At 48.2% G+C, this 26,513-nt stretch overlaps 1 protein-coding gene across 4 annotated transcripts in view; it reads left to right on the top strand.

Moving 5' to 3' along the window:
- Positions 1-26,513, top strand: part of OGDH (oxoglutarate dehydrogenase) — a 514,759-nt gene that overhangs the window by 67,448 nt on the left and 420,798 nt on the right. For all 4 annotated transcript variants that reach the window (XM_086943425.1, XM_086943426.1, XM_086943424.1 and 1 more), the window contains exon 3: positions 25,492-25,680. In XM_086943425.1, the coding sequence (XP_086799551.1) occupies positions 25,492-25,680 (189 nt within the window). The remainder of the gene's footprint in view (positions 1-25,491; positions 25,681-26,513) is intronic.

Raw genomic sequence — 26,513 nt, 5'->3', positions numbered from 1 at the left:
TACTCCTTCCAGATCTTGCGTGGTACTGGGTCCAGGGGTGAGCCAGAGGAGATACTCCGTGCCAACCTGCTGAAGTCCTCTGCCGTTAGAGGCACAAACTCAGATAGATGTTCAGCGCCCTGACAAACGGGGTTACTATCCACACCCTCCGAATCACTCCCCATAGGAACAGCAGTGCTCATAGCCTCAGACTATACTCCCAGCTGCTTGCTGGCCACCCTCCAGATCATCAATAATCAGCTGGATCTTTTCCTGGAAGAAGCTAGCCAGGTTCTCATAGAGTTCTAGAGGAAGTTATTGCATTCTTAGAGCAATCAGGGCTAGTCAGACTGTTCGGGATATTAAAAATGCTTCTAGAGCTGTTAGAGGCATTACAGATTAGGAAAGAGAAATAGTCGGCTTTAGACCTTCTGATCTCATTCTTATAATCCGAAATATTGAGTTTCTACAAGAGCCTATCTGTCTCCTTGTAACCTCGCCTCCATCTCCTCTCAGCCTGTTTACACACTAGTTTCAATTCTTTCAGAGTATTGTTAAACCAAGGGTCAGAGGTTCTGCCTCTACATCTGTGTTTTTTCAGGGGGGCACAGGAGTCCAAGGCCGAGGTGATCTTTAGACACAGAGGCATAATTCTACTCAACTTGATTATCTGATGAGAAACAGTCCCTGACTTTGAACACGGAATCAAAACTCCTCAAATGTGTAAGAGCCTTCCAATCTCTGCTAATGTATTCAGTCGTAGGACGAGAAATCTGAGTCTGAAGGGTCTTGAGTTTAACAAAAAATGTAATCAAAGTGATCCGTCCATTCCATAGGCAGAATTTCGCCAATCTGCAGAAGATGGGATTCGGAGAAAATTAAGTCAAGGAGATGCCCAGCCTTGTGAGTGGCCTTAGAGACCTGCTGGAAGAGGCCTAGACCATCACATGAGTGGAGTAAATTGTAAAAACCAGAATCCAGAGAGCCGTTTAACCACAAGTTAAAGTCCCCCAAAATTACTAGTTTGTGATGAGTGGCTGCCATATTAGTGAGGGTATCCAGTAGTGATTGCTGCTGCTGAACACTAAACGCCCTAATCCCTGTAAAAATAAGACCAGAATCATTTTTTATGGTCATGCCAAATAGTTCCAGTCCATTAACCACATCAATATCGATAGTCCCTATCTTCCAGGTGTCTTTATAAATTTCCCTATCTTCCAGGTGTCTTTATAAATTACCCGAACCTCTCCTCCCCTCCCATTTAGCCTGGGTTGGTGGTGGATTTTATAAAATGGCGGACAAGCCCAACCAAGGTCAACCTCACAGTCAGGGCAGGTCCAAGTTCTCTCATAAACAGAACATCGAGCTCATGTAATTCCAGCAGCAGCTGGATTTCCACGCTATGCTTTGGCAAAGACCTCACATTGAGGAGCCCACCTGCTAGAAGACCTTTATCAAGAAAATCTCCGAGGGGGGGACGCCGACTCAGCGAATCAAAGAACCCCCTTATCAGCGTGTGACTCGCCTACATGAAGGAGCGTCTCCCTGGAGTATCTTATGTGGCCAATTTCCCCAATAGAGTCCCCACCAATGCCCAAATGGGCAGCATGGCGGGCGCTGAGCGCTTCCTTAGCGCGGATGGGCGCAGACGGGCTTGCCTTTAGCGCGCCATTGGCGCGCCCGCTGCGCGTTCCCACCATCGGGGATTTTATGGAGCCCTGAGCGTGTCCTAAAAAGACTAGATCGTAAAAACACACTACCTTCAAGATGGCGGGTCCGCTCGCACAGACGGACCCCGCCGGTGGAAGAAGATCGTTATGAGGAGCTGAGTCACCGCTCCAATCCCCACAGGTCAGTGAAAGTTATCAATATTTAAAATACAGTTTTAAAACCGACCGCAGTACACAAAATGCGTGACCGTGCCGGCAGGTCCCTGCCGAACACACACTACCAACCTCTGAGCAGCCAATCCGGCTGCTCAAATGTCTCATGTCTCGTGTCTCTTGTGAAGCTGCCTCTTATAAGGTGGCTCAATGATTAGAGCGGCAGACCCTGATGCAGAGGTCTAGCCCGGGACCAGGGTTCAATTCCCTGCCTCGGCGGGTCTTGGGCTCAAAAATTCCACAGGCCTGATAATTCTCGCCTTGGTGCCTATTCCAATCATGGAGTCCCACTCTGCAACTCTGGGCAATAGCTTGCTTAATCTCCACAACGACCCCCACAACGCTAAGGATGCCTGGCCTCCACCTTGGGGGTGCCCAGGAGTGGACGCCTCACAGGGAAAGCCAGGATGGGTTCCACAGCGGTATTCGTACAAGCGCCTTGAGACCCTTGCAGGTGAGTATTGCGCTATACAAGTATCAATTTACATTTACAAGTGGACGACCGGAGGAGCTGGCTCACTCAGCAAGTTTCAAGTGGGGTCAGACACTTGGTTGTGTTTTTTTTTTTCTTTTGTCTGTTGCTCGAGGAAGACCATCCTCTAATATTGTGTAAGCCTTTTCTCATTGAGCATGTTTTCATTGCAGGTTTGTTAAGCTGAGCATCTTGTCTAGTCCACTGACTTAGATGCGCATCCTCTCCATTCTGGGAAGGCCACCTGTCCTTTTTTGGTCCAGTTGTTTTTTTTTTGGTCCAGTTGAAGGGGTCCTGCTACAGTTCTAGTTTAAGTCTTGACCAAGCGCGTTACAGCAACACATGGATGTGTAACCAGTTCACAGCTTCCACTAAGCAAATGCAAAGAACTTCTTTTGAACCCCAGGGAAAGCTACTGTGCTCGCTCGGGGCTGCGGGTATGCAGCCACAGTTGTTGACCCTGTTGAGAAACTATGCCTACTAATCTCTCCCCCCTGATATACCTCTGTTTAAAAAAAATTGTTGTTCAGAAGAGACTTTCATTTTTTATTTGTATTTTTGGATCATTAGAGAAGCAATTTAGCTTGGGTGGACATTCCTGATCTGGACTGAATTTATTTGGATGACATTTTTAAAAATGGCGAATATGTTGCAATGATGTAATATTTCAGGAACCATGAGACCTTTATATTTCGTTTTGGGGGTCAAGTAGTCTGAGAGACAGAAAATAACTTTCAACGGAGCTAATGCAGTGATCAGGTGGACAAGTATTAGTCTTCTGGTGCGCAGGACTTTTTTTTTTTCAAAACCATTTTTATTGAGCAGAAGAGTATCAAGAATGTGGTATCTTCACATACCAAGATCCCCACAACAGTATCAATGCACAGTGATATACTCGGTAATCCATGAATCAAATGATGAAGCTCAGCTTTAAAGACGACCTAACTGTCCACCCCAACCCCAACTACTCCCCCACCCCTACCCAACACCCCCCCCCCCACCACACATGTACAGAGGCAGCATAAAGACGGTACACAGAAAAGAATCCGGTATGATGCAACCAGGGCTTTGCCATTCGGGCCAGGAATGTCACTGCGATCAAATGTCCTCCTCCTGTTCCGCTGGGGGTTCCAAGGACAGGCCGCGGTAGTCGGCCCACCGCTTCCAGATTTTGAAATGTTTGCGCGGGCAACCTCGCGCCTCAAAGACTGGTTTCTCAAGGCCCATGAAGTAGTCCAGCCCAGCCTTCCATGCAGACAGGGGGGGAGCCCTTACAGATTTCCAAGCCCGAGCCAGGTCACGCTTGGCCACGACCAGGCCCAGGAGCAACAGGTGGCGCTTATAGACGTTACCCCCTACCCCTTCCATAACGTGCAGCAGGCCTAATCGGTGGGTACGAGGAAGATCCCATCCCAGGACCTCAGCCAGGCAACTCCATACTCCCCTCCAGAAGCCAGCCAGGCGACCACACGACCACACTGTATGCAGCAAAGAGCCAGGCACCTCCCCACAACGCAGGCACTCCGAGGACGCAATCAAGCCAGCCTTCCACAGGCGTTCACGTGTGTAATAGGCACGATGCAAGTATTTGAATTGTATCAGGCGGAGCCGAACCGCAACAGCGGTGCCACGTGGGGACTCCAGTGCCTCCCTCCAGTCATCCTCGTCCAGGGCGCCCACATCCACCTCCCACGCTTCCCGAAGGGAGCTGAGAGTGGAGGAGCAGTGTGTAACAAGGGACTGATAGATCTTAGAGACCTTCTTGTCTCCTAAGTCACCCATAAACACTTTCGCCTCAATGGGGCTGAACTCGGGCAGGGAGTCGAGGCCGGCGAGACTCGGGGCCAGGGCATGCCTCAGCTGGAGGTAGCGGAAGAACTGGGAGTGAGACATCTGGAACTCCGCACGGAGGTCCTCAAAGGACTTAAGGGCGGTGCCCGACAGGACCTGGCCCAGTTGTGTAATTCCAATAGCCTCCCAGCCCTCAAACCCGGCCAAAGCCGCCAATTCCGGGAGCATGCCATTGTGCCACAGCGGCGTTTCGGCTGTCAGTTTGCCCCACCAACCCATACGGCGCAGAGACTGCCGCCACACGGCAAAGACCACTTTAGTGACCGACGGCAACCCACGGCGTATACGAGCTGAATAAAGAATGGTGTGAAGCGTACGATCTCCCATTAGGTGTCTCTCCAGGGCATAGGCCGGATCACTCCTATCTCCATACCACCAGTCATTGAGGACAAGGAGGTGCGACGCCTGATAGTAGGAGAGAAGGTCGGACGTGGCTAAGCCCCCACAGTACGTGGACAGAAAGCACGTTCTCAGGGCCACCCTGGCAGCTCCGCCATCCCACAGGAAGCGGCCCAGCACAGAGTTCACCTGACGGAACCACTCCATGCCAATAGGGTGTGGGAAGTTCTGGAGTTGGTACAGCAGCCTCGGCAGCGCCACCATCTTAAAGATGGCCGACCTCCCATAGATTGTAAGGGGCATCCTGGACCATGTTTTGACATCGGTTTGGACTCGGTCCCATACCGGTAAGACACTGCGTGTCCAGGCCACGGCCCGTGAAGTCGAGAGGAAGACGCCCAGATATTTCAGGCCGTCCGTCGCCACGCGCAGGTCGGTGGCCCAAGGATCGGCAACCACTCCGCCATGTAGAACCCACAGGGTTGATTTAGACAAGTTAAGATGAAGCCCCGAGACCTCGCCAAACCCACGCATGATCTCCAAGACTCGGGGAACCGAACGCCGCAAATCAGTAAGGAACAGGAGGACGTCGTCAGCATAGAGTGCAATCCTATCAGTTAGGTGGTCATTCCAGACAAAGCCACGTAGATGGGCATCCATCCGGACCCGCGCCGCCAGGGGCTCCATGGCCAGGGCAAACAAGTAGGGGGAAAGTGGACAACCCTGTCGGGTACCACGGCCGATCCGGAAGCGCCCAGAGACCGCACCGGCGACACGGACCGAGGCTGTGACATTGGTGTACAGGAGGCGAACGTAGGACAGGAAGACCGGCCCTAGATTGAGGCGGGCCAGCAAGGTGAAAAAATATGTCCAACTCACCGAGTCGAAGGCCCGGTCCATGTCCGCAAGAAGGAGTGCGGCCTGTTCATCCCTGTCTCCCATAGCGTCGATCGCTGCCTGTGCCCGTCGGATATTATGCCGGGTAGCCCTGCGCGGCATGAACCCGGCCTGATCAGGGTGGACCAGGTCGGCAATGTGGGGCAGCAGTCGGTTCGCAAGGGCTTTCGCCAGAACCTTGGCCTCTATGTTGAGGAGGGAGATCGGCCTGTAAGAGTCGTGCCGATCCGGCGCCCTGCCCGGCTTCAAAAAGACCACAATCTCGGCGTGGCGCCAGTCAGGTGGCAGCTCGCCCCGAGACCTCGCCGCCTCCAGAGCGTTGCGGAAATGGGGTCCCAATTGAACGTGGAACTTCTTGTAGAATTCGGCAGGATAACCGCTCGGGCCGGGCACCTTCCCCGTGTTCAGCTGGCCAAGGGCCTCTCCAAGTTCTTCGGAGGTGAGCGGGGCCTCCAGGGCCGTTCTAGTCTCATCCGGGACCGCCCGTGGGAGTAGGTCATCCAAATATGAGGCTATGTCGCTCTCCACCACTGGGTCTCGGGGAGCATATTGTGCCGCGTAATAGCGGGCAAAGCTCGCCGCCAGTAAACCCGGGTCGGACATGACCGACCCGTCATCCGCCGCAAGGCCGGGCAGTTCTAGGGGTTGGAAGGTCGCCTGGCAAAGCCTATGTAACATGGTGCAGGACTTGTCGCCCCACTGGTACACCCTGCTACGCGTGGCGAGCCACGCCTGTCGGGCCTCCTCGTATAGAACCGAGGCATACGTCTGCTGGGCCTGCAGGAGCCGTCGCACGACACCCTCATCGCCCCCGAGTCGGCTACGCTGCTCCAGGGCCTCCACTCGAGCCGCGGCGGTCACAATGGCCTCCTGATGCTCCCGCCGAGCGGCCGCACACCAAGCTATATCGATGCCCCGTATCGTAGGCTTTAGCGCTTCCCACACAACAATGGCATCGACACCCCCCACCAGGTTCTCGCGCCAAAAATGGTCGATCGCTTGGCGTATATGCGTCACGTATTCCGGCCGCTGTAGCTGCCAGGCGGACATGCGCCATCGAAATGGCTGCCGTTTAGAGGGGAGGGTCACGGTGGCCAGGACAGGGGAATGATCCGAGAGGCCCCTGGGGAGTATCGCTGCGTCCCTGACACGGCTCAGACAGGCACCCGGTACAAACAAATAGTCGAGCCTAGAGAAGGACCCATGCACCGCCGATACATACGTGTAGGCCCGCTCCGCGGGGTGGAAATGCCGCCACACATCAATCCAGCCCAGACCACGCACTGTCGCACACAACCGGGTGGGAGCAGCCGTGGGAGGGGGGTCAGGCACCACATGCACTCGTCGCTGGCGGTCCAGGCTCACATCCATGACTTCATTCCAGTCACCCCCCACCATGGTCAGGACCTCGGGGATTTCGTCCCACAGCGCAAACAACCGCTCAGACAATGCCCACTGCAGGGGGGGAGGGGCGTAAACACTGCCAAAAACCACCGGCTCGGAGCCCAGCAGGCCTTGAATAAAGACAAATCTACCCTGAGGATCAATCCACTGTTTCTCATGAACATAGGCCACCCTACGATGTACCAATATGGCCACCCCCCGTGAACCCCTCGCAAAGCCAGCATGGTAAACCTGTTGATAGCCGAACCTCTGGAGGCTGAGGGCCTTGGAGCCCAGCATATGAGTCTCCTGGAGCATAAGGACATCCACCATCTCCCTCTTCCCCCATCGCAGCACAGCCCCACGCTTGATCTTGTCCAGGATACCCCGCACATTCCATGTCACCACCCGCAGGGTTTTCGAAGGAGACATAGGCGCAGTATCAGCCATTATCGATACACAGTCCAAAACCTGACCCTCCTTCCCACCCTGGTGCAACCCGCAAACCGACAAAAATCAAAGCCTCAGACATGTGTGGACCCCCCCCCCAACCCACAGCGCTCCCTTCCCGACCCCGAACCCCCCCAAACAAGTACAACTCCAACACTCCCCCCCACGCCCCACACCCACCACCCCAATACCTCAGAAAACATTGAAGTATCTGTCGCGGCATGGAGAGACCCGGGTCCCAAACAGAGGACCCAGGACCCACCATACCAATGGATCCCAACAACCCCGCAATGACACACACACCCCCCCCCCAACAACACTCACATCTGTGAGGGTCTGAGGCCCACAAGTGGTACCCCCCCGAGCCCCACTGCATCCCCATGACAACAACTGAAGTCTGCACAAGGGAATTAACCGGCACATCAAGGACAGTATGAAACAGTCTCACCGGCCAAAGCAGGGCAGTTCAGGATGGAACATACAAAGTGCGTGCAGATCCAGCAAAGTTCAACTGCCTGCGTCGGAGTGCTCCGAGTCCCGGGCATCACCCGGCCGCGTCGCGCTGGCAGAGGCTGATCTCTTCTTGGAGCGGGACCTCCGATGGCGGCCCTTCCTGTTCGGGCGATCTGTGCGCTCCGGCGACGAACCCTGGGACCTGCCTGGATCCAGCCCCGGCTGGGCATGGGGCCTGAGCCGCACCGATTCATCTGTCCAGCGGAACACCTCCTCCGGCGAATCGAAGAAATGGGTCCGAGACTGATATATGACTCGCAGGCGAGCTGGATACAGGAGCGAGTATTGAATCTTGAGGCCCCTAAGTTTAGCCTTAGCGTCCATGAAGGATTGCCGCTGTTGCTGAACCATCTTCGTGTAGTCCGGGAAAATCATGATGGTGTGATTCTCAAAGGCGAGGGAGCCCTTGTTCCTTGCCTCCCGGAGGATAACATCTCGGTCATGGTAGTTCAGCAGCCGAGCGATAACAGGCCGTGGGCGCTCGCCTTCCGGTGGTCGCTGGGTCAGAGCCCTGTGTGCCCTCTCGACCACGAAGCACGTGGACAGTGCCCCTTCGGGGAGCCAGCTCTCCAACCACCCGGTCAGGAACCGCTCCATGTTGTCCTTCTCGCATCGTTCAGGAAAACCGATGAAGCGGAGGTTGTTGCGCCGCGCGCGCCCTTCTGCATCTTCCACATGGGCCGCCAGCGTCTTCTGAACGCTCTCCACCTCCGCCAGTCGTTTCTTGAGGCCACTAATGTCCGCTTCGGTCTCCGTTATACGGGTCTCAGCCCCAGCAATCCGCTCCACAGCGTTGCGGAGGTCTTGGCGCAGGAGCGTGACATCCGCCCCAACCGCCCCAATCTTGGCATCGAGCGTGTCTCGGGACTGGGTGATGGCCGCCAGTAGAGCTGCATTGTCCGGCCCAGGGCCACCGCTGCCACCGGCCGCCCCGGCGCCACCACTCGGCCCAGTGAATTTGTCGATAGGGCCATGTTTAGGCGGGCCACCTCCCCTGTCCCTGGTCATGGCACACGCCAGGCAGGGCGGACACCACCTCCGTGTCTTCGGACACTGTCACAAGTCTCTAGCGGAACGGCCCAGACGAGAAAGGCGGGCCGGCCACAATAGTCGGGCGTCTCGAAAATCGAGGTCCCGGCGTCACCCGGGCGGGACAGGCCGCACCCGCGCTCGTCCCCACGGGCTGCTGTCCAAAGTACCTATTGAAGAAGCTGCGGGTCCGTGATCTGTGGACCGCCGCAGCAATGGGCCAGGCCAGGATGGGCAGATCCGATGCCACTGCCGTCTGCCGGGTCGTCACCGGCCGCCTCGGGGCTCAGGGACCTCCGCCTCCAGGCTGTCGCGGGGCCACGCCTCGCCGCCTCCGCTCGTCGGCCACACAGGGAAAGAACTGATGAGTGGGATCCGTTGGCACCGTCTCGATCCTTCAGGCGAGTGCAGTCAATGAGACGAGCCAAGGCCGGCGAGGCGGATGCCACCCACACACGCCAGATCGCTACCACCGCCAGGCGTCGCGAAACTCGAGGACCCCGGCCTCCGGCCGGCCACCAGGCCGCACTCCGCCGCCGTCTCCCTCCGATCACAGGAAGGGTAGAAATGCAGGATCGGCACACCAAAGCAGGCAGGAGACCCCACCCGATCAAAAGCAAACACTGGGTACCAGTAGCGGGCTCGGGGGTCAGGATAAATGATCGGATTAAGTCCGGGCCGGCGGGAGCTCTACAAGGCTGCGACCGCCATCTTCGCCCGCCAAGCCACGCCCCTCGGTGCGCAGGACTTTTCAGTTTGTTTATTTTAAAAACTAAGAGGTGCATGTTGGGATCCTCGGGTGATTCAGATCCTCTTTATGGTCAATTGTATTGTGCTTGAAAAATGAACAATGAAAATCTGAATATTTTCAGTGTTATCTTGAAATTGTTCTGGAAACCAGACCAAACATCAATTTTATTGTCCAATTTTATTACATTTGTTGCTCCAGATTGATTTAATTTCTTATTTTGTTGGGTAGCCTACAGCTTGTTAGTGTAGTGTGTTCCGTCGTGGACTTGACTGTTGGGCTGAGACTGAGACAGCTGGTTAATGATCGCTTAAATCTATAAAAATAGCGACCACATGATTCTGTGCAGTAAGTTACCATAGCCTTAAAAGTTCTTGAAGTGTGTAGTCCGTTTACCGGTACTTAACTCATGGCCCTCGCACAAATTAATCTTGGAAGACCATTTCTGCTGACCACTTTTTGGATCTTTCCCTCAGAATTGCGAGGCATCCCCAAGTTCTCCACTTCACTACTTTGGTTCTTGATTAGTTATCCAGTTTCTTAAAAAACGTTGTTATACGGTTTACATTCTAGTTGCTAAGTATTTAGTATATTTCCTACTTGCTCTCACATTGCTTGATATTGTTACTGTGTAATTAAATTCCAATTCATGAGAACATTTTACTTTGAATAATTGCTACCTGGGGAATTGTACTACATAAAAAATTACATTAGTCTTTAATTGTTCAATCTGAAAAGTGCAAAGATTTTGCAACACCACTATGCATCTTTTTGTACACACATCTGGCACTCAATTGAAAATGTTGCTATTTAGATGAACATTCAGTTGAACAAGTGTTTTCCCTTTGACACCAGTATGGTCCAGGCACGAGATTGGCTATCTTTCTAACTGTTGAGACGTCATTATGCCATGAAAACTAACGTTCTTAAATCATTTTAATATAGTTAACTAAATCATTTTTTAGCTACCCTATACTTGGACAAATCTTCAGCACACAAGCACCATGTTTGCCTAAATTTCTGCAGTATGAAGAAAAGATTGCTCATTATGTTACGTTCCCTTGAGTTCCGGGTGCCCGATCGGTTGCCATCCTAGCTGAAGCAATGTTGGTACATCATTCAAATGCTTGCCACTACATTGAGATCTCCTTCAGTGCTCATCAATGTGATCTTTTTCTTGCCCAGTGCTTGGAATAACTTCACAGGCACAGTTTTTTGACTTCAAAATGCCCCTACTGTAAAGTTGTCTAAGATTAAAACTATTCTTCACAGTCTAGCACAAGCACCAGGTACTATCTCTTAATGTATTCATTGTTTTCTCTCAAACCCTGATGAAGGGACCTCTTCCAAAAACTGGATCAAAGCCAGTTCTTCATATTTTGGGAGTTTTATTTACCAGATGTGAAAACTACTAAGAAATTAGTTTTTTTCATTTGGATGAAGAAACCTATGATCATGTTTTTTGCTACTTGTCATTAATCACAGCTGTGCGCTGGGGATGCTTCACAATCCTGCGAAGCGCCTGCATGCATTTATACAGATTCTCTTTTTCTAAGGGAATTTAGTTGGTCCCACACAAAGCAGTGGAGAAAATTACCACGCACTCCATGAACTAGTAATGTGGTCCTAGCTGCGGAGGGTACATGCTCACTGTAATATAAGTCAAGATCTTTCATCTAAAATCTCGAGGGATCTGCCATGAATGTTAAGTTCTTGGAGTCCAAGCAGGATTCGGACAAAACAAAGGTCTAAAATAGAATTCAAAACGATTTCCTCCGCTTCCAAAGTTCCCCAATTTGTGAGGGATACTGTTAAAAAACCAAAATGCATAACATTTCAAATGCTTTTTCGCCCCTTCCCAGTACCTCGGTGTTCCACCCCACAACCTTTGCATCCTGACAATTGATGCAAACACATTTGACGCCACTGCTTTTTGCATCAGATCTCCAGACATTGGCATTTATGTTGAATAGTGTAGCCATCAAATCTACTGATTTATTTTACTAACTTGGAGTAAGTACAGATACTATTTTTTTCCACACAGCGCTAAGCTAACCAAAGCGACCAGTAAATACATATTAAGTTGTGTATGTTAACAATGGATTGCTGTACAGGAGGCAAACAATTGCTTCCTGAACAGTTCAGGACCATATTTACTAATAAAAGTGTTGCTGAGAGCTGTTTCTAGAATGCTGTGAAAAATAGCATATCTTTAATTTGTTGAAAAGCACTCCAACCCATAGCCTCTTTATAGCATAGAAAAAACATAAGCCATCACTAATACTTTGTATTAGAGCAGAGTGACCCACTTAATGTAGACTGAATACCAACAGATTACTGAAAAACATGTTTTTCTATTTAGGACATTATTGGCACTCTCCCGTGTTTAGTATCCAAAAGTGCTCCCTAATGTAGCTCTTATTTTCAACATTACCTACTGTTTTGTTCTCTGACATCTCTGCCTTGGATTCACCATTTGATATCCTCTGGAAAGACATTACAGACTAATTTATATTTATTTTCTTTGCCTGGATCGCTGGCCTGTGTTCATTAATATGAATGTGTACCTCCCTTTTTGTTTAATCCGAATATAGGAGGCCACACACGCAATGATCTATACAACACTTGATCTTCAGTTGATGAGTGTCTGTCTACACTGCTTACCATTATGTATAGACTCTAACCATGGTACTGTACATCAGCAGGCATTAAGAGTAAATAATTGTAGTGTCCCACCATGTTTCTGTTGATTCGCAAAATATTCGGAGCTTCTTGATCAGAGACTAGGTTTATGTTGGCATGTAAAATATGGCTTTGTAAATTGTTATTAAAACAAGACTGCATCTTTTCACCTACCATAGAATTAAAAAATAACTAAATAGAATGTATCGCATTTTTGAACTGATTAATTATTTTAGTTAGTATGTGACAAACCCAATCTTTTTATCATCTAAATTCATGTCTCTTGTTTAAAACAATGACTCACAAATGTAATACCCTGCATGTTTCATTGCACATCTGATAATTTTCTTTGGGAATTCCTTATGCAATAACAACGTTGCATCCTTTTCAGCTACGCTACTATATTGTTGTAATTTAATTTGCCAGGTCATACTGCATGTGGGGTACGCTTCCTTGAATAATAAGATTGTTTTTCTAAAATATGGTTAAGATCTTTTGCTAATAATCCACTTTTGGAATGCCATTTAAATAAGAATGGTACAGTTGTTAATAAATAATTATATGACAAATTGGTAAAACTGAGAAGCTTTCTATATTTATACCAAGGTCTGTGAGAACTATTAGGCTAAATATGTAAATAGAAGTTGGGGCAGGCTTATCGCAATTGTGTATATTTCGATATATTTAGGAGCTGTACTCATTCTGTAGACCTAATAGACAATGGAAGAAATCTGTCCTGAGGAAGGCTACCATAAAGGAGCTTAGTAGTTGAAATGTCCCATCAACACAGTGGGAAGATGTTGTACTGTGACATCATGAGGAATTGAAATAATGAGATGAAATGAAAATATTTTGTAATGTCAACAGTCAGTTTTTTTTTTAAAGAAAAAGATGCATAGTGGAAATTGAAGATTTATGGGTAATGCTAAATTATATCAAGTATGAATAAATGTTTGATCTTTTTTTAAGTACAAGATTTTTGTGAAATAAGAAATAATGTTGCATATCAAACCTTTGTGTAAATCTTTTGTGGGCCATTGGTCTCACCATACCATTTACATCCTTTTTACCAAGAACTGGGTGAACCATGTTTCAACATCATACCTCAGGAACTCCTAGGTATGAACCTAGGTAAAGCTAGGATTGAGCTTGTAGGCAATGAGGATGCCGCCACCTTTCTGGCTTTGTTTTCTGCACTTTCAAGCACCCTATTTATATTACACACATTCTTATTGGCTATGGAAGATCCTCAAGCCGGGCTCCCCCAACCTGTGGACGGCAAAATGCCCCTGCCCCCACAGAGGGCCACTGCAGAGATCACCCATCTTCCCCAAGTTTGGGGGGGTATTTGGAGTTTCACCCACTATACCTCCCTTTCCCCACCAAGACTGCCTGAAAGCCCACTAGACCCAAAGATTAAAAAATAAATAGGTTGGTAGTTGCCCGTCCAGGCTTTGGTTACCACTCTCACCCCTAAAGGCACCATCGGACTTTCTACCCCCTGGGGCATAATGGATGTTTACTTCTACTCCACCATTCCAGTAAGCTCAGTAGACATAAGGGATTTTTACATTTAGGAACAAGAAATAGGATGGGGGCTCACTTGCCCTGACATTGGACTGTACCACCACACTTTAAGGCCATATTGAGGTGTGTATATATGGCCATATTGAGGTGTGTGTATATGTGTGTGTATGTATATGTATATGTGTGTGTGTATATATATATATATATATATATATATATATATATCTGCCTCCCCAAATAAAAGTGTGTGTGTGGGGGGGGGGGGGGTGTAAAGCTAACTAGATACCAGGAGTTTTTATACCTTAAAAAAACCACAACAGAAAGTATTCCCGAATGCGAAAGCATAGAATTTTGCATAGAGTTCAACGCCAACACTTCCTTCTCGGGCACCTTGATCTACCGTCCTCCTGACCCAACAAAACTTTCATAGGTCGCTCCCGGAGATCATTGCTAAAAGAACTCTATCCGTGGCTAACTACACAGTCTTAGGAGATTTGAATCTCCATTTCAACTCCCCCTCAGATAATATTGCCAAAGAGCTAATAGATGACCTAGGAGCTCTGAAGCTGTCCCAGCTGGTCACAGCTCCAACTCATGAGAAGGGCAATCTGCTTGATCCAATTTTCAGCAGCTGCAGCGAGCTGACTGTCGACCTTCCTATCCCCCTCCCATGGTCGGATCATTTTCTGATACCGTTTTCCTGGGCAACCCACAAGGTCCCTCAGTTACCCCCCCGGACAACACTCAGGAGAAACTGGTCAAAACTCCAGTTGGAATCCTGGCTGCATAGCCTGGACGCTACCCATCCGCCTCCCTGCTCAGACCCCAGTGCAGCAAACGAAAACTATGTTAGCTAGATCACTAACTCACTAGACACGATCCTCCCTCTCCAGAGATCCTCATCTAAAAGAATGCAGAGAACAGCGCCCTGGTTCTCTGACCTTTTAAGAGAACTAAAACGTCGCTGCAGGCAACGAGAGAGAGCCTGGCGTATGGATTTTCTCCCGGAAAAAAAGGTCGCCTATAAAGAGGCGATAAAAACTTACAAAGATGGGATCAGGACGGCGAAAGCAACATTCTACTCTGATAAAATCCTAGAGGCCAAATCAAAGCCCAGGGAAATTTTCCAGATAATAAAACACTGCTCAAATGTCACCACCACCCCCCCTCCGAATAAAACCCAAGATCAATGCAACGAGCTTGCGGACTTTTTTCACAATAAAGTCCTGAAAATATACTCCACCTTTCAAACAGGAGCCACAGTTCCAGAGATAGCTGACCCACCCTCTCCTAGAATACTCCCTCCCCTTGTCCAGTCAACCCTCGAGCACTTCCCTCCCTTGGACCTCGACACCCTCGATAAAATGGCACGGCAAGTCAAATCGGGTTCCCCACGCGACCCAGCCCCACCAGAAGTTTTGATGCAAGCACACGAAGCCACCCTGCCTGTTATCTTGGAACTCCTTAACACATCTATAGCCTCATGTGTTGTTCCTACAGCATGGAAACAAGCCATGGTGCGGGCGCTGCTAAAAAAAACGAACTTGAACCCCGACGATCATTCCAACTATCGTCCCATCTCTCTTCTCCCTTGGGCTGGCAAGGTGTTGGAAAAATATGTAAACGTCCAACTGGTCCAGTTTATTGAAAATCACTCCCTACTGGATACATCCCAGACAGGTTTCAGGCCGAAACATGGCACCGAAACTGCCTTATTAGCGGTCGCCGAGGAATCTCGAAGGGTTCTGGATCAGGGAGGATCAGTGGCAGTGATCCTCCTTGATCTAAGCGCCGCCTTCGATACGGTCAGCTATGCCACCCTGCTGAACCGTCTCCGGGACATCGGAGTCTCTGGCGACGCTCTAAGGTGGTTCGGCTCCTTCCTGTCCGACAGATCTTTTCAGATCTTCGATGGCGACACAATATCAACCAGCAAGCCTCTCAGCTGTGGAGTACCACAGGGCTCCTCTTTGAGCCCTGTGTTATTCAATGTCTACATGAAACCACTGGCTGGAATCGTCGAACCGTACGGCATCAAAATTGTGTCATACGCCGACGACACTCAGCTAGTGGTATCATTGGCTCAAGAGAACATCAGTCACCCCCAAGGAGGCCTGCTGAGCTGCCTAGAGGACATCAAGGAGTGGATGACCAGCTCCTCCCTCAAATTAAATGGAGATAAAACAGAGCTCATGCTTCTAGGCCCAGCCTTGCCAACACCTTTTATCTCCTTGTGGCCCCAAGCTCTGGGCACTCCTCCCACCCCCAAGGAAAGTGTCAAGAGCCTAGGAGTGTGGCTGGACAGTAAGCTGTCCTTTTCCACCCAGGCTACCAAGCTGTCCGCCACCTGCTTTGGTATCCTCAAAACTCTAAGGAAGGTCCTTCCACTTCTGCCTCTAGAAGCCAAGAAAGTGGCAGTCCAAGGCCTCATCCAGTCCCGCCTTGACTCAAACAATGCTCTATATGTGGGGGCTCCCGAGATGACTCTCCGGAAACTCCAGGTAGTGCAAAACTGCGCAGCACGCACCCTGTTACAGATTCCACGAGCCCAGTCAGCCAGACCTGCACTGAAAAGTCTTCACTGGCTGCCAGTAAAACACAGAGTGTCATTCAAGGCGTTGTGCATCGCACACCGGGCATTTTGGAAAACAGGACCCGCTATTAACAGCAAGCTTGTCACTCCCTACTACCCAAATAGGAATCTCCGCTCCTCTGAGGCCTTCCTGGCAGTGGTTCCTAGAGTGAAGAGAGCCAGATCCAGGGGTAGGCTGTTCTCATTGAATACCGCTAAACTTTGGAACACCCTCCCCCTCTCACTCCGTTCCAACCCGGACCTGCTGTCATTCCTTAAAAAGCTGAAGACCTTACTATTCACCCAAGCCTCCGAGCTCTAATGTGTCACGTCGCTTGTCCCTCCGATTCTTACCCCAGCGCTTGGACGCCCCTGGGCAGCAATCGCGCTCAATAAATCTATTTCCAATTCCAATTCCAATTCCATGTGATTTGGTGGACTTGCTCAGGATTCGGGCCATACTCCAATCACTAAAGCCCCTAACGGTCTTTCGAAGAAGAATGGTAGTTTTACATCCAACTTGCCCTCCCTGAGGGAAGGAGGCAGATTGGGGGTGGAAGCTCCCTAGACATAAGGGATTTTTATAGATCTAATAGGAATGGTATGTGGGCAGCCCACGTTGACATCATGCGATGACCCAGCCCTAAAGAAAGGCCCCAATTGATTTTCTGCCCCATCTGAGGGCAGATTAAGGAAGTTTACACAAAATTTCCCCGGGTGGAGGCAAAGCCCATTAGATTTCTCATAGTTTGAAAAACGAACCGGGTTGGGCAACCAGCCCTGACATCGGGCTGTACCCCGACCCAAGAAGGCCCGAACACTGTGTTCGCAGTATGTGTACCTTTAGATCCACATGCTCTGCATACTCCTGCCATCTAGTATTGGGTTCAGACTGTTACAAGATGTTTTTCCTCTTAGAGGTTTTTCCGAGTCACAAGGTATCTGCGTCTCCTCCTCTAGTAGTAAACATGCCTGGGCACTGACTCCATTGTTGGATTTTTTTTTTCTCCACCATTGTATTTGGACGTGTATCAAAGTTGCTCCCAGTCTTGACTCGTTTCACGGTGAATGTTGTGGTCTCGGAGCCAATTCATATGGCTATGGTCCAAGTTCAGAAAGATGTTCGCCACCAATTGTAGTTCGGTATTTAAAAATCTTTTAGATTCGCTGTTTCTTTACAATTGTTAGAAATGTTGTAAAAATTGGAGTGCTTTTCCTGGCCTTATGATAATATTTGAAAGTTGTGTATCATTCCGTCGCTCCTGTGTCCTCCAACATCCTAAAGCCTATAGAATGACACTGCGCAATCAGCGTCATGGCCATTTTATGTGCAATCAGCGTCATGGCCATTTTATGTGCAATGTGCTGGTTCTTCTTTTTAGGTCGAGCCTAGAGCCAGCGCACATGCGCTGCTCTGCGAGACTTGTTGTGGTGGATTAGCGAATAGAAGCCCAACCACTCTGGCGATATTTGACATTGGCTTGTGTCATTGTCTGTCCTAAATGCTGGCTTCTGATTCGTAAATAGGCGTGTTAATCCCTCCTTAGTAGCATCTCCTCTTCATTTGTCACCTCCCATGGCGACTGGCCCCTTTACTTTGGTTGTTACACGGTATGTGTTATTTATACTGTGAGCACTATTTTCTTTCTTCAGTTTCACTTACTGCAGGCACGACATGCTTTGGTGCCTTCTTTACCCCCCCCCCACCTTCCCTTTGTCATGCCTGGTTTCCCCCCACCCTCCCTCTCGTGGTCCGTGCCTCTTGAAGTGATGTCAGCACTTCGTACTGATAAGCTGCTTAAATAAGAAAAGGGGCTCGCTTTCATGTGCTTGGGGGAAAAAGTGGAAATTTTCCTGGTTTTATAAACCTGGGCTGCATAGGAAGGAGGGATTACATGAAAGGATGTGAGAAATCAGACACTGGGACCGTTTACGCGTCATAAAAGCGGCCAGTTAATTTCAGGCAATTGGAACCAATTATTATATTCATGGCTCTGAAAATACCATGCAGCCCTGGCTCTAGGAGAGACCCCAGCCTGTGAACACACTGCCTTCGTCACCCCAGGATCGGAAGGCCAATGGCTTTCATCGCCGAGGTAACAAAATGGATGCATTCTGCAGGGTGGTGTGGGCAAACAAAGTTGAGATTAGCAAAGAAAGAAATGACCTTGTATGTAATAACATGCTAGTGCAGTGACAGCATGTGATTGCTGTTGGCAATCAACGTAGATCAGAACGCAGGTTTTACTACACATGTGTAATCTCACCCATATTTAAATTATTGAATGCACAGAGCTTGAATAATTTCCTGTTTCCATTATACCTACACCCACCGCATAGCTTTCTCCTAAGGGGAAGTCGGTTCAGGCAGAAATGTCTCACAAACTGTGGCTCCGGGCGAGAGAACATGCGCTCACAGCATTCATAGAGCGACATACAGAGACTGATTAGCAATTTCGCCCACTTCGACTCCTACCTTTTAGTTTAATCAGCAAACTCTGCAGGAAGCAGACAGATCAAAAGAACCCATGGTACCGCAAATATTTAGAGGGTTCCCTTTCCTTTAACTACATTGTCTCCCATAAAATAAAAACCATAACATGACGTGACATGTAGTCAATTTTGTGTATCCCTTTAATGTGCAGAGCTTAATTGTCAACCCCTGTGCTCATTCATGGAGTGTATTGTTTCTTTTTAAATTGAAGAACAGAAACCTCTGGGTTCGAGAGAAAAGAAAATATCAAAGCATGAGTATGCACGGTTCCTTTATTTCTTTCTAACTACATAATCTATATACTACTAAAGGTGCGTGGCTCATGCGGGCCTGTGGGTTAGTGGCTGAATTGCTGACTTTCAAACAGGAGAGCGGAATTTAAATGTCTTTTTCAAAACTTTATTAAAAAATCATGTGGTTAGTGACAATACACTGAAGGGGTCATTTATAGATTGTGGAACGTTCATCTGCTGAAAAGGAGCAGGTGTCCCATCTGCCAAATATGTGCTCCACAGATCCCAATCATTGGTCAGAAATCTTCGATCAGTGGCTCATCTGCCACAGGCCCATTGGCCAATGTGCTTATGGAAGTCCACCTTATTCATGACATTTTTAGGTCTCGGTAATATCCGGTCTGCCGAAGGCAGACCGGAAGTCCGAGAATTATTGTGAGTAAGAGGGCTGCTTTATCCCTCCCTCTTTTTGTCTCTACCTCCATTGGCTGGCTTCCTAAACGGAGGCCAGCCATTGGAGGAGAGAGCCATCCCTCCGAATAGGCTCCGTCTTTTTCGGATTCGGGGGCGTAAGTTTTGCTATTCTTTAGCCGGTGACGTCGCCCGTCACTCAGAACAACAAAACACACGCCCCCAAATGCGAAAAATACCATGCTTTCTCCTCGGAGAAAGACGGTGGTGGTTTCAGACCAGAGCTGCTTTGCTCGTCCCCCCTTCCCTCCGCTCATCTTCGTCCCGCTCCCCCTCCTTCCTCCGCATGTTGGCTTTCCTCTTTCCTAATCGTGTTCAGGCAAAAATAACTGAATGCTGCTCATTAAAAAGTGAAAAATTCCGCCGCTCCTCGGCGTCCATATTAGTTTGTTTCCTGTGTTTTTGCATGAGCTGCGGGCTCGGGCCGTAACACCTGGTGTGATCTCAGAGAACATTCTGCACGGCAGAGATCACTGTTTACATACAGCTGGGGAGGGCCGCATGTGAAAGATCGGTGTATTTTATTTTTATTTATTTTATGCGTTTCTTTATATAGCGTGGACTTTACCCGAAGGTGTCAGAGCGCTTCACAAAAGTAACAGATCTGATACCTACTATATTAACAGGGTGAACGGCGTCTCCACTGCCAAGAAGTTTGTCCCTTTGGGAACATGCTTAACTTGTGCAGGAGACATTTTCCGACACAGCTGGGGAGGGCCGCGGGCGCGCCCCTCCCCCACGCACGGGAGAAGAGAGGTCGGGAAACAGTGAGGATAGCAAGAGGGGGTGTTGGCCAGGGAGAGTAGACCGGCCACAGTGGGGGTTGGCTAGAGCAAGGAGGTCGAAGAAAAGCCAGATAGGAGAGCAGGATAGTCACCGGACGTATATGAGGAGGAGAAAAACAGGTAGGGAGAGAAACTGCAGGGAAGCCGAGACTGTAGCAGATAGGGGGCGTTGCAGAGAGACAGAAGAGAGCGAGGCCAACGCTGGAGGAGGGGGGGGGGGGGGCTAATTCTGACAGAAGGAAAAAGTCGGCCTAAAAATGCATGCCAGAAGTTGCACTGAAGTCGAGCAGGTGAAGGAGAGACTGGCCGACTTGAAATACAGGAGGAGAGGTGAAAGGTCATGGAGAGGGAGCGTGAGACACCGAGTTCAGAGAAGAGACGTGAGAGCAAGCACAGAGCAAGAGACAGACGAGGGGTACCGTTAGAGAGGTGAAAAGCTACAGATAGGAGGAGCGAGAGCCAAGACATTGGAGAAGAGAGACTTCAGAGTGGGCTTTGCACGAGAGACAGAACATATAAGAATGTGTGGTGGGGGGAGAGACGGGTGGCGAAAGGACGAAAGAAGAAACCAAAGAGAGGGCAGTGAGAGGTGTGACGATGTGAAAGATCGGTGTATTTTATTTATTTTATGCGTTTTTATATACTTTAAAACAAAGTCTTATTTATTGAATTTTGAAAACAATCGTAGACGTGTTAAAATAAGCAATAGTGCAGATGGTAAACCCTCCGACAGTGTAGAGTTTTAAGATGTGTACGGTCCGGAAATAACTAGAAATCTGGCTGTTTCCTATTTAGGCTGATGATCTCACTGCCCTGTCGCTGGCCTGTCTCTTCTGCGACCAGAGGCGGGATTCCCGTTCTGGGGAAGCCCAGTGCATTACAAACATAAATTAAAACATAACATAACATATAACATAACACAGTGAAGGAATGTGTGCAGAGTTCCACCAGATTAAAGCTACAACATAAACTTGACTAAAACCCCACTCCCCCACCCTACTCTCCCGCTGCACAATAATAACATCCTGTCGTAAGAAAACCTTGTGTGAGTGTAGGTGTGGCAATGCACACAGAAATCTTTGAGTGTTTGGAGTGGGCTTTGCTCTCTACCAGTTACTGAGTCAGGACTCGTGTGTGTTAGCGAAATCGTCAGTAAACAGATTCAGGGCCCAGAGTCTAGACAGATAGGGAAGGGTTGGGAGACCCACAGAAAAGAGCAGACCTTACATTGCTTTGAATATAAACCTATTGAAACATATGCCTAATAAATTAAGCAGGAACCACAGAAAACAATAATAATACAATATGTATTGTAGCTTAAATGTATTCCAAATCAGTGTCCAGCACAGTGCTCTTGTCCTGATGAAGACCCTCGTATCAGCCCTAAAGGTCAAAACGCTGGCAACTATAGACAATATGTAGCCTCGCTGACCCGTTGGCAAAAAAAATCTGCCGGAGTCCACAGTCATGTGTTATTAGTATTGAAATAAGCCTACAGTGAAACACTGTGCTCTGATGTTTAGGCAGAGTACCACATTCATGGCTGCCAAGATTCCTCGGACGGATAGGATGAATGTGAGAGCAGGCCCTGTAGATATGCCATGAATCCCCCAGATAGCCACATCCCCTGCAATTGAGAGCGCTTGAAGATGGGTACATTTTGCGAAATTTTCTAGCCAAACCTTTCAATAGGACTGATTTAAGTTTTAACATTCAATTAAGTGTTTTTTTAAAGTCCCAAAGAACAATGCAAATATGCCACAGAGCAGTACAAAGGGAGTACGTCTGGGCAAATCTTTGAGGCTTTCGACTCGCAGTGCAGTTAGCAATTGACAATGTTTTGTAGAGCATGGACTGGCCTATCTGATGACTTCTTATCACCCTATCTGGGAGCAGGAATCCGCAAGTTATTTCAGATCCCATAGCAAAATATGATTTTGCCAGCTGGAGCTCTCCCAAATATTGTTAAAAGGCAATTTTGGGGAATTGTTTAGTGTGGTGACTAGATTACAAGCTAGGGTCTTACCTCACAGTATGGTGGTGCCAACCCTTCCTGGTAATCCTCAGTAACATAAAAAAAAGTATTGTCTCCAAGAATTCATAACGTGCTGCATAGGGGCAGACTAGCCCACACTTTCTTACATAGCTCACACACCGCTCTCTAATAAATCTGTCTCTTTTTTTGTAGAAGAGCTTTACACTTGATAATGCCAAAATAGTTAATCATGTTCTCAATGTCAAATTAGTAAAAAAAGTTACAATGATGGTAACACAAGAATACCTAACACAGGGGGGCCATCCCTGTCGGTCGGCATTGCTTAGTTTGAGCTGGTGGGTTCTGGTGCTTGCACTGGCATTTAATTGTTCACACCAGTGCTTATGATGGTCTTGAAGTCCATTTTGTATAATATTGATACGATGCATAACGGGAGGCTCTTTTTATTTACCCTCCAGTCAGGTGTTTTACCATATGACTGGAAAATACCCAACGCGATTCCTCTTTTTAACAAGCATTGGCATAGCCAATAGGTCTCGCCAACAGCATCACTCAGTACCATCACAGCATCACTCGGTGCAACAACAATATCACTCTGCACCACCACAGCATCACTCAGGGCCACCACAGCATCACTCAGCAACCCCACAGCATCACTCAGCAACCCCACAGCATCACTCAGCAACCCCACAGCATCACTCAGCACCACCAAAGCATCACTCAGGGCCAACACAGCATCACTCAACACCACTGCATCACTCAGCACCACCACTGCATCACTCAGCACCACCACTGCATCACTCAGCACCACCACTGCATCACTCAGCACCACCACTGCATCACTCAGCACCACCACTGCATCACTCAGCACCAACACAGCATCACTCAGCACCACATCAGTATCACTCAGCATCGCATTTGCAATAGTACACCACCACATGTGTAGGGTGAGCAGTGTGTGAGCATGCACCTCCACAAAACTCACGCTATATACGGCTGAAAAATAGCACTAGGCGAGGGTAATGAAATTCAACAGTACTGCGAAAGCATGGCTTACATTACAAACAAAGTCTTGCAGTTGCCCATTGTAAATGACAATGCCATTTATTTATTATTTAAAGAAATGTCACGAGCAATGCCAATAGCTCTACCTTTAATGATGCCGAGACCATTGCATTGTAAATGCTTGTTCCCTTTCAGGTCCAAGAGGAACAAGTATTTGCAATGCACTAGGTCTCATATTACTGAAAGTTGGAGCTGTTGGCGTTGCATTATTATTGTCAGTGCCACTGCCAATAACTAAACTTTCAGTAATGCGAGACCTATTGCATTGCAAATGCTTAATCTTTTCTACCTTCTCCCCCACGCGCGCGCGCACCGTGCTGCACTGCACTGCAGAGCCAATATATCAAAAAGACGAGACATGCTGGCTTTGCCACGGTTTGTGCTTATTTCTGTTTTACTGTTTAAAAATGTTTTTCGGCCTGGAGTGCATTACGTTCTATTCCGCACCAGTTGTGAGAAGGATGAGCAAGGGTTGAGAGTACTTAACTGTACCATCACAAAAGTAATGTTTCTGTGTTGTTCGTTTGTGGTCTTATTTCTAGCCATCGGACCCGCCGGACTGTGATCCAAATTGAACCCTGGCAAAAAGTTAAATCCATCCCTTTGCCGTAGGAGGCCGTGAATTGCAAGGGGCCGTGAGGGGTGGTGAGGTCATGGCAGCCTATCCGGGGAAACACCAGAGGGGCAGCCCGGCTCTCGCAGTGCTGTCCCGTATTGTCACGTGAGATTGACGGGGGGGCGTTGTGGATATGTGATGTGACTGCAGCAACGAGCAGTCTGCTCGGCCCACCAGTTTAAAAGTTAGCACTGCGGCAGTAATTCCGCCGCCCGTACTGAAAATAGCTCCAGCGCCGTGCGTGGCATGTGACAGAATTGCAAAGTCAGGCGTCGGAAATGCAGGACTGAAGGTTACCTCAAAAAAGCCTGTCTGAGGAAACCTAGGGATGCCCAGCTGTCCGGCATCCCTCCCTTCTTTCCTGTAGTCTAAAATATAGGACTACAGTGTATTGTAGCGATATTGTATTGGCGCACTACAATGCCCAGATGGCTTTGCAAAGAGCCACACCCACTGGGGCAGGTAATTGGAATTTTAAATGTGCGCAAAAAAACTGCGCTTTCACTCCTCTGCTTAGAGCCACTGAAGAAAGGATTGTGGTTATCCTGAAACGAGTCTGGCTGTTAAAAGAACTTTATTGAAGACTGCACCTGTTTTATCGTCTGCTGGCAAGTGGTGAAATAAATAACGCGTGCTAACTAGCTTATTGTGTGTGTGTGTGTATGTATGTATGTATGTATATATGTATGTATATATATATATATATATATATATATATATATATATATATATATCTATATATATATATATATATATATATATATATATATTGCTTTTTTGAGCAGTCTGGGGCCGATTTGGGCGGTGTCTCTATTTTCGGAATACAGCCAGCGGCCCATTGAGTGGCCTTTCTGCAGGCAGATAGGCGCTCATTACCACCCCCCCTCTATATTATAGATTACACCTACATACATATTCCAAAATGCAACACTGGGCCTTGTTTTAACACAAAAATTGGAAAATGGTTGAGGCCTTCCCGCCATACTCTGCTGCAGAAGGGGTGTTTTAAAATTTGCTAAAATCACTTGTATTAACATCAAGATTTTTAAGAAGCCTTGTGATTTTAGTGAACAGATGCCACTGGCAAGCACCTAACTATGAAAGATGTTCCAGCTCCATTACAGTTCACTATCTGCAATTTTATGGGCAGATCAATATCTTGGCCACTGCCCGATACAAATAAATTAAAAGGCTTAGTCAAGGTTTTGATATTTACAAACAATTGTTGTTAGAGCTAAACTTATGTTATTTTGGTAATTCACAGCATTTGGATAGCTAGTCTATTATTACATCGAAGTCTCTCCTGCCCTCAAGTCTGTTAGGTGGGTCACAAAAGTTTTTTGTTCTAAAAATTGAGTCTTGGTATTAAAAATGTACGGGAAGCACTGAGTCGTACAGTTGAAAGAAACATGAAAATAGTTTTATGTAGGGAACTGCATCATTGAGAGAATATGTCTGACCCCCATGTTTGTTTGACCACTTTTTTCATTTCTTTTTTTCTTTCAGTCGTGGGACATTTTCTTTCGTAATGCCAATGCAGGAGCCCCTCCTGGAACCGCCTACCAAAGCCCTCCTCCACTCAGCACCAGTCTCTCCTCACTGACTCAGGCACAAATACTGGTGCAAGCCCAGCCTAACGTGGACAAGCTGGTGGAGGATCATCTTGCAGTGCAATCCCTCATCCGCGCATATCAGGTAGGGGCGATTCTCTTTTACTTGCTAAGTGTGGTTTAATAGGAATAACTTTCAACCTTGATGAGTTGCAATAGCTTGGTATATTCATTCTGAGGACACAGGAATAGTTTGCGCTCCAGGTTCCGGGTGCAAGGGTTTCCTTTGGCTTCTGGGTTGCATGCAGGTGATGGTGAGAAGGCTTTGGATAACGGATCACAGTAAGCAAATGTGAAGGAGGTTTTGGGGCCTGGATTATAAAGTGGTTGGAGGTGTTATAGTGGAGAAAGACCCATTGGCCGTTTAAAGAATGCATGGGTGAAATTTTAATTGTGCCAGATAATTTGAACAATTTTCCTAATTTCGCATACATTTGTCAGACGAGAGTACAGAAAATTCAGCAATTACACGACTCTCCTAATTCATGCAAGTTGGGGGAATAAAATGCAAGATCACAGGAATAGAGCGGGTTCCGAGTGCTGCTCTTTGATTTCTGTAGCATATAGCTCTATTTTCTTATCACAAAATGGATCTGCAACAAAGGGTTGTTTACTGCACTGCTGGCTCCCCGAAGATAGACGTACCACTTGCTATTAAAGTTATAGGCCAAGATTGCCAAAATAATGCAAGGCCAGCCCTGGTGATACCGAGCTCTCTGATAAACACAGGTGAATGATTCGACTTACCTGAATACCTGTACAGCAATCTCACATTAGAGATCACTTTTCCTCGGTCCTGAAGAAAATCCACCTGACCCGTATGGGCATAACCTGGCTGAAACATGTTGAGCCATCACTAGGTGCAATGGACCAATAAAGTATCCATATAAGCACCCCCGTTCTCAGTTTTTTAACCTT

The sequence above is a fragment of the Lissotriton vulgaris genome, chromosome 11, assembly GCF_964263255.1.
Source record: "Lissotriton vulgaris chromosome 11, aLisVul1.2, whole genome shotgun sequence".
In the NCBI taxonomy this organism is placed as follows: Eukaryota; Metazoa; Chordata; class Amphibia; order Caudata; family Salamandridae; genus Lissotriton; species Lissotriton vulgaris.
The sequence above is the reverse complement of the archived record's forward strand: the minus strand, read 5'-3'. Positions and strand labels throughout refer to the sequence as shown.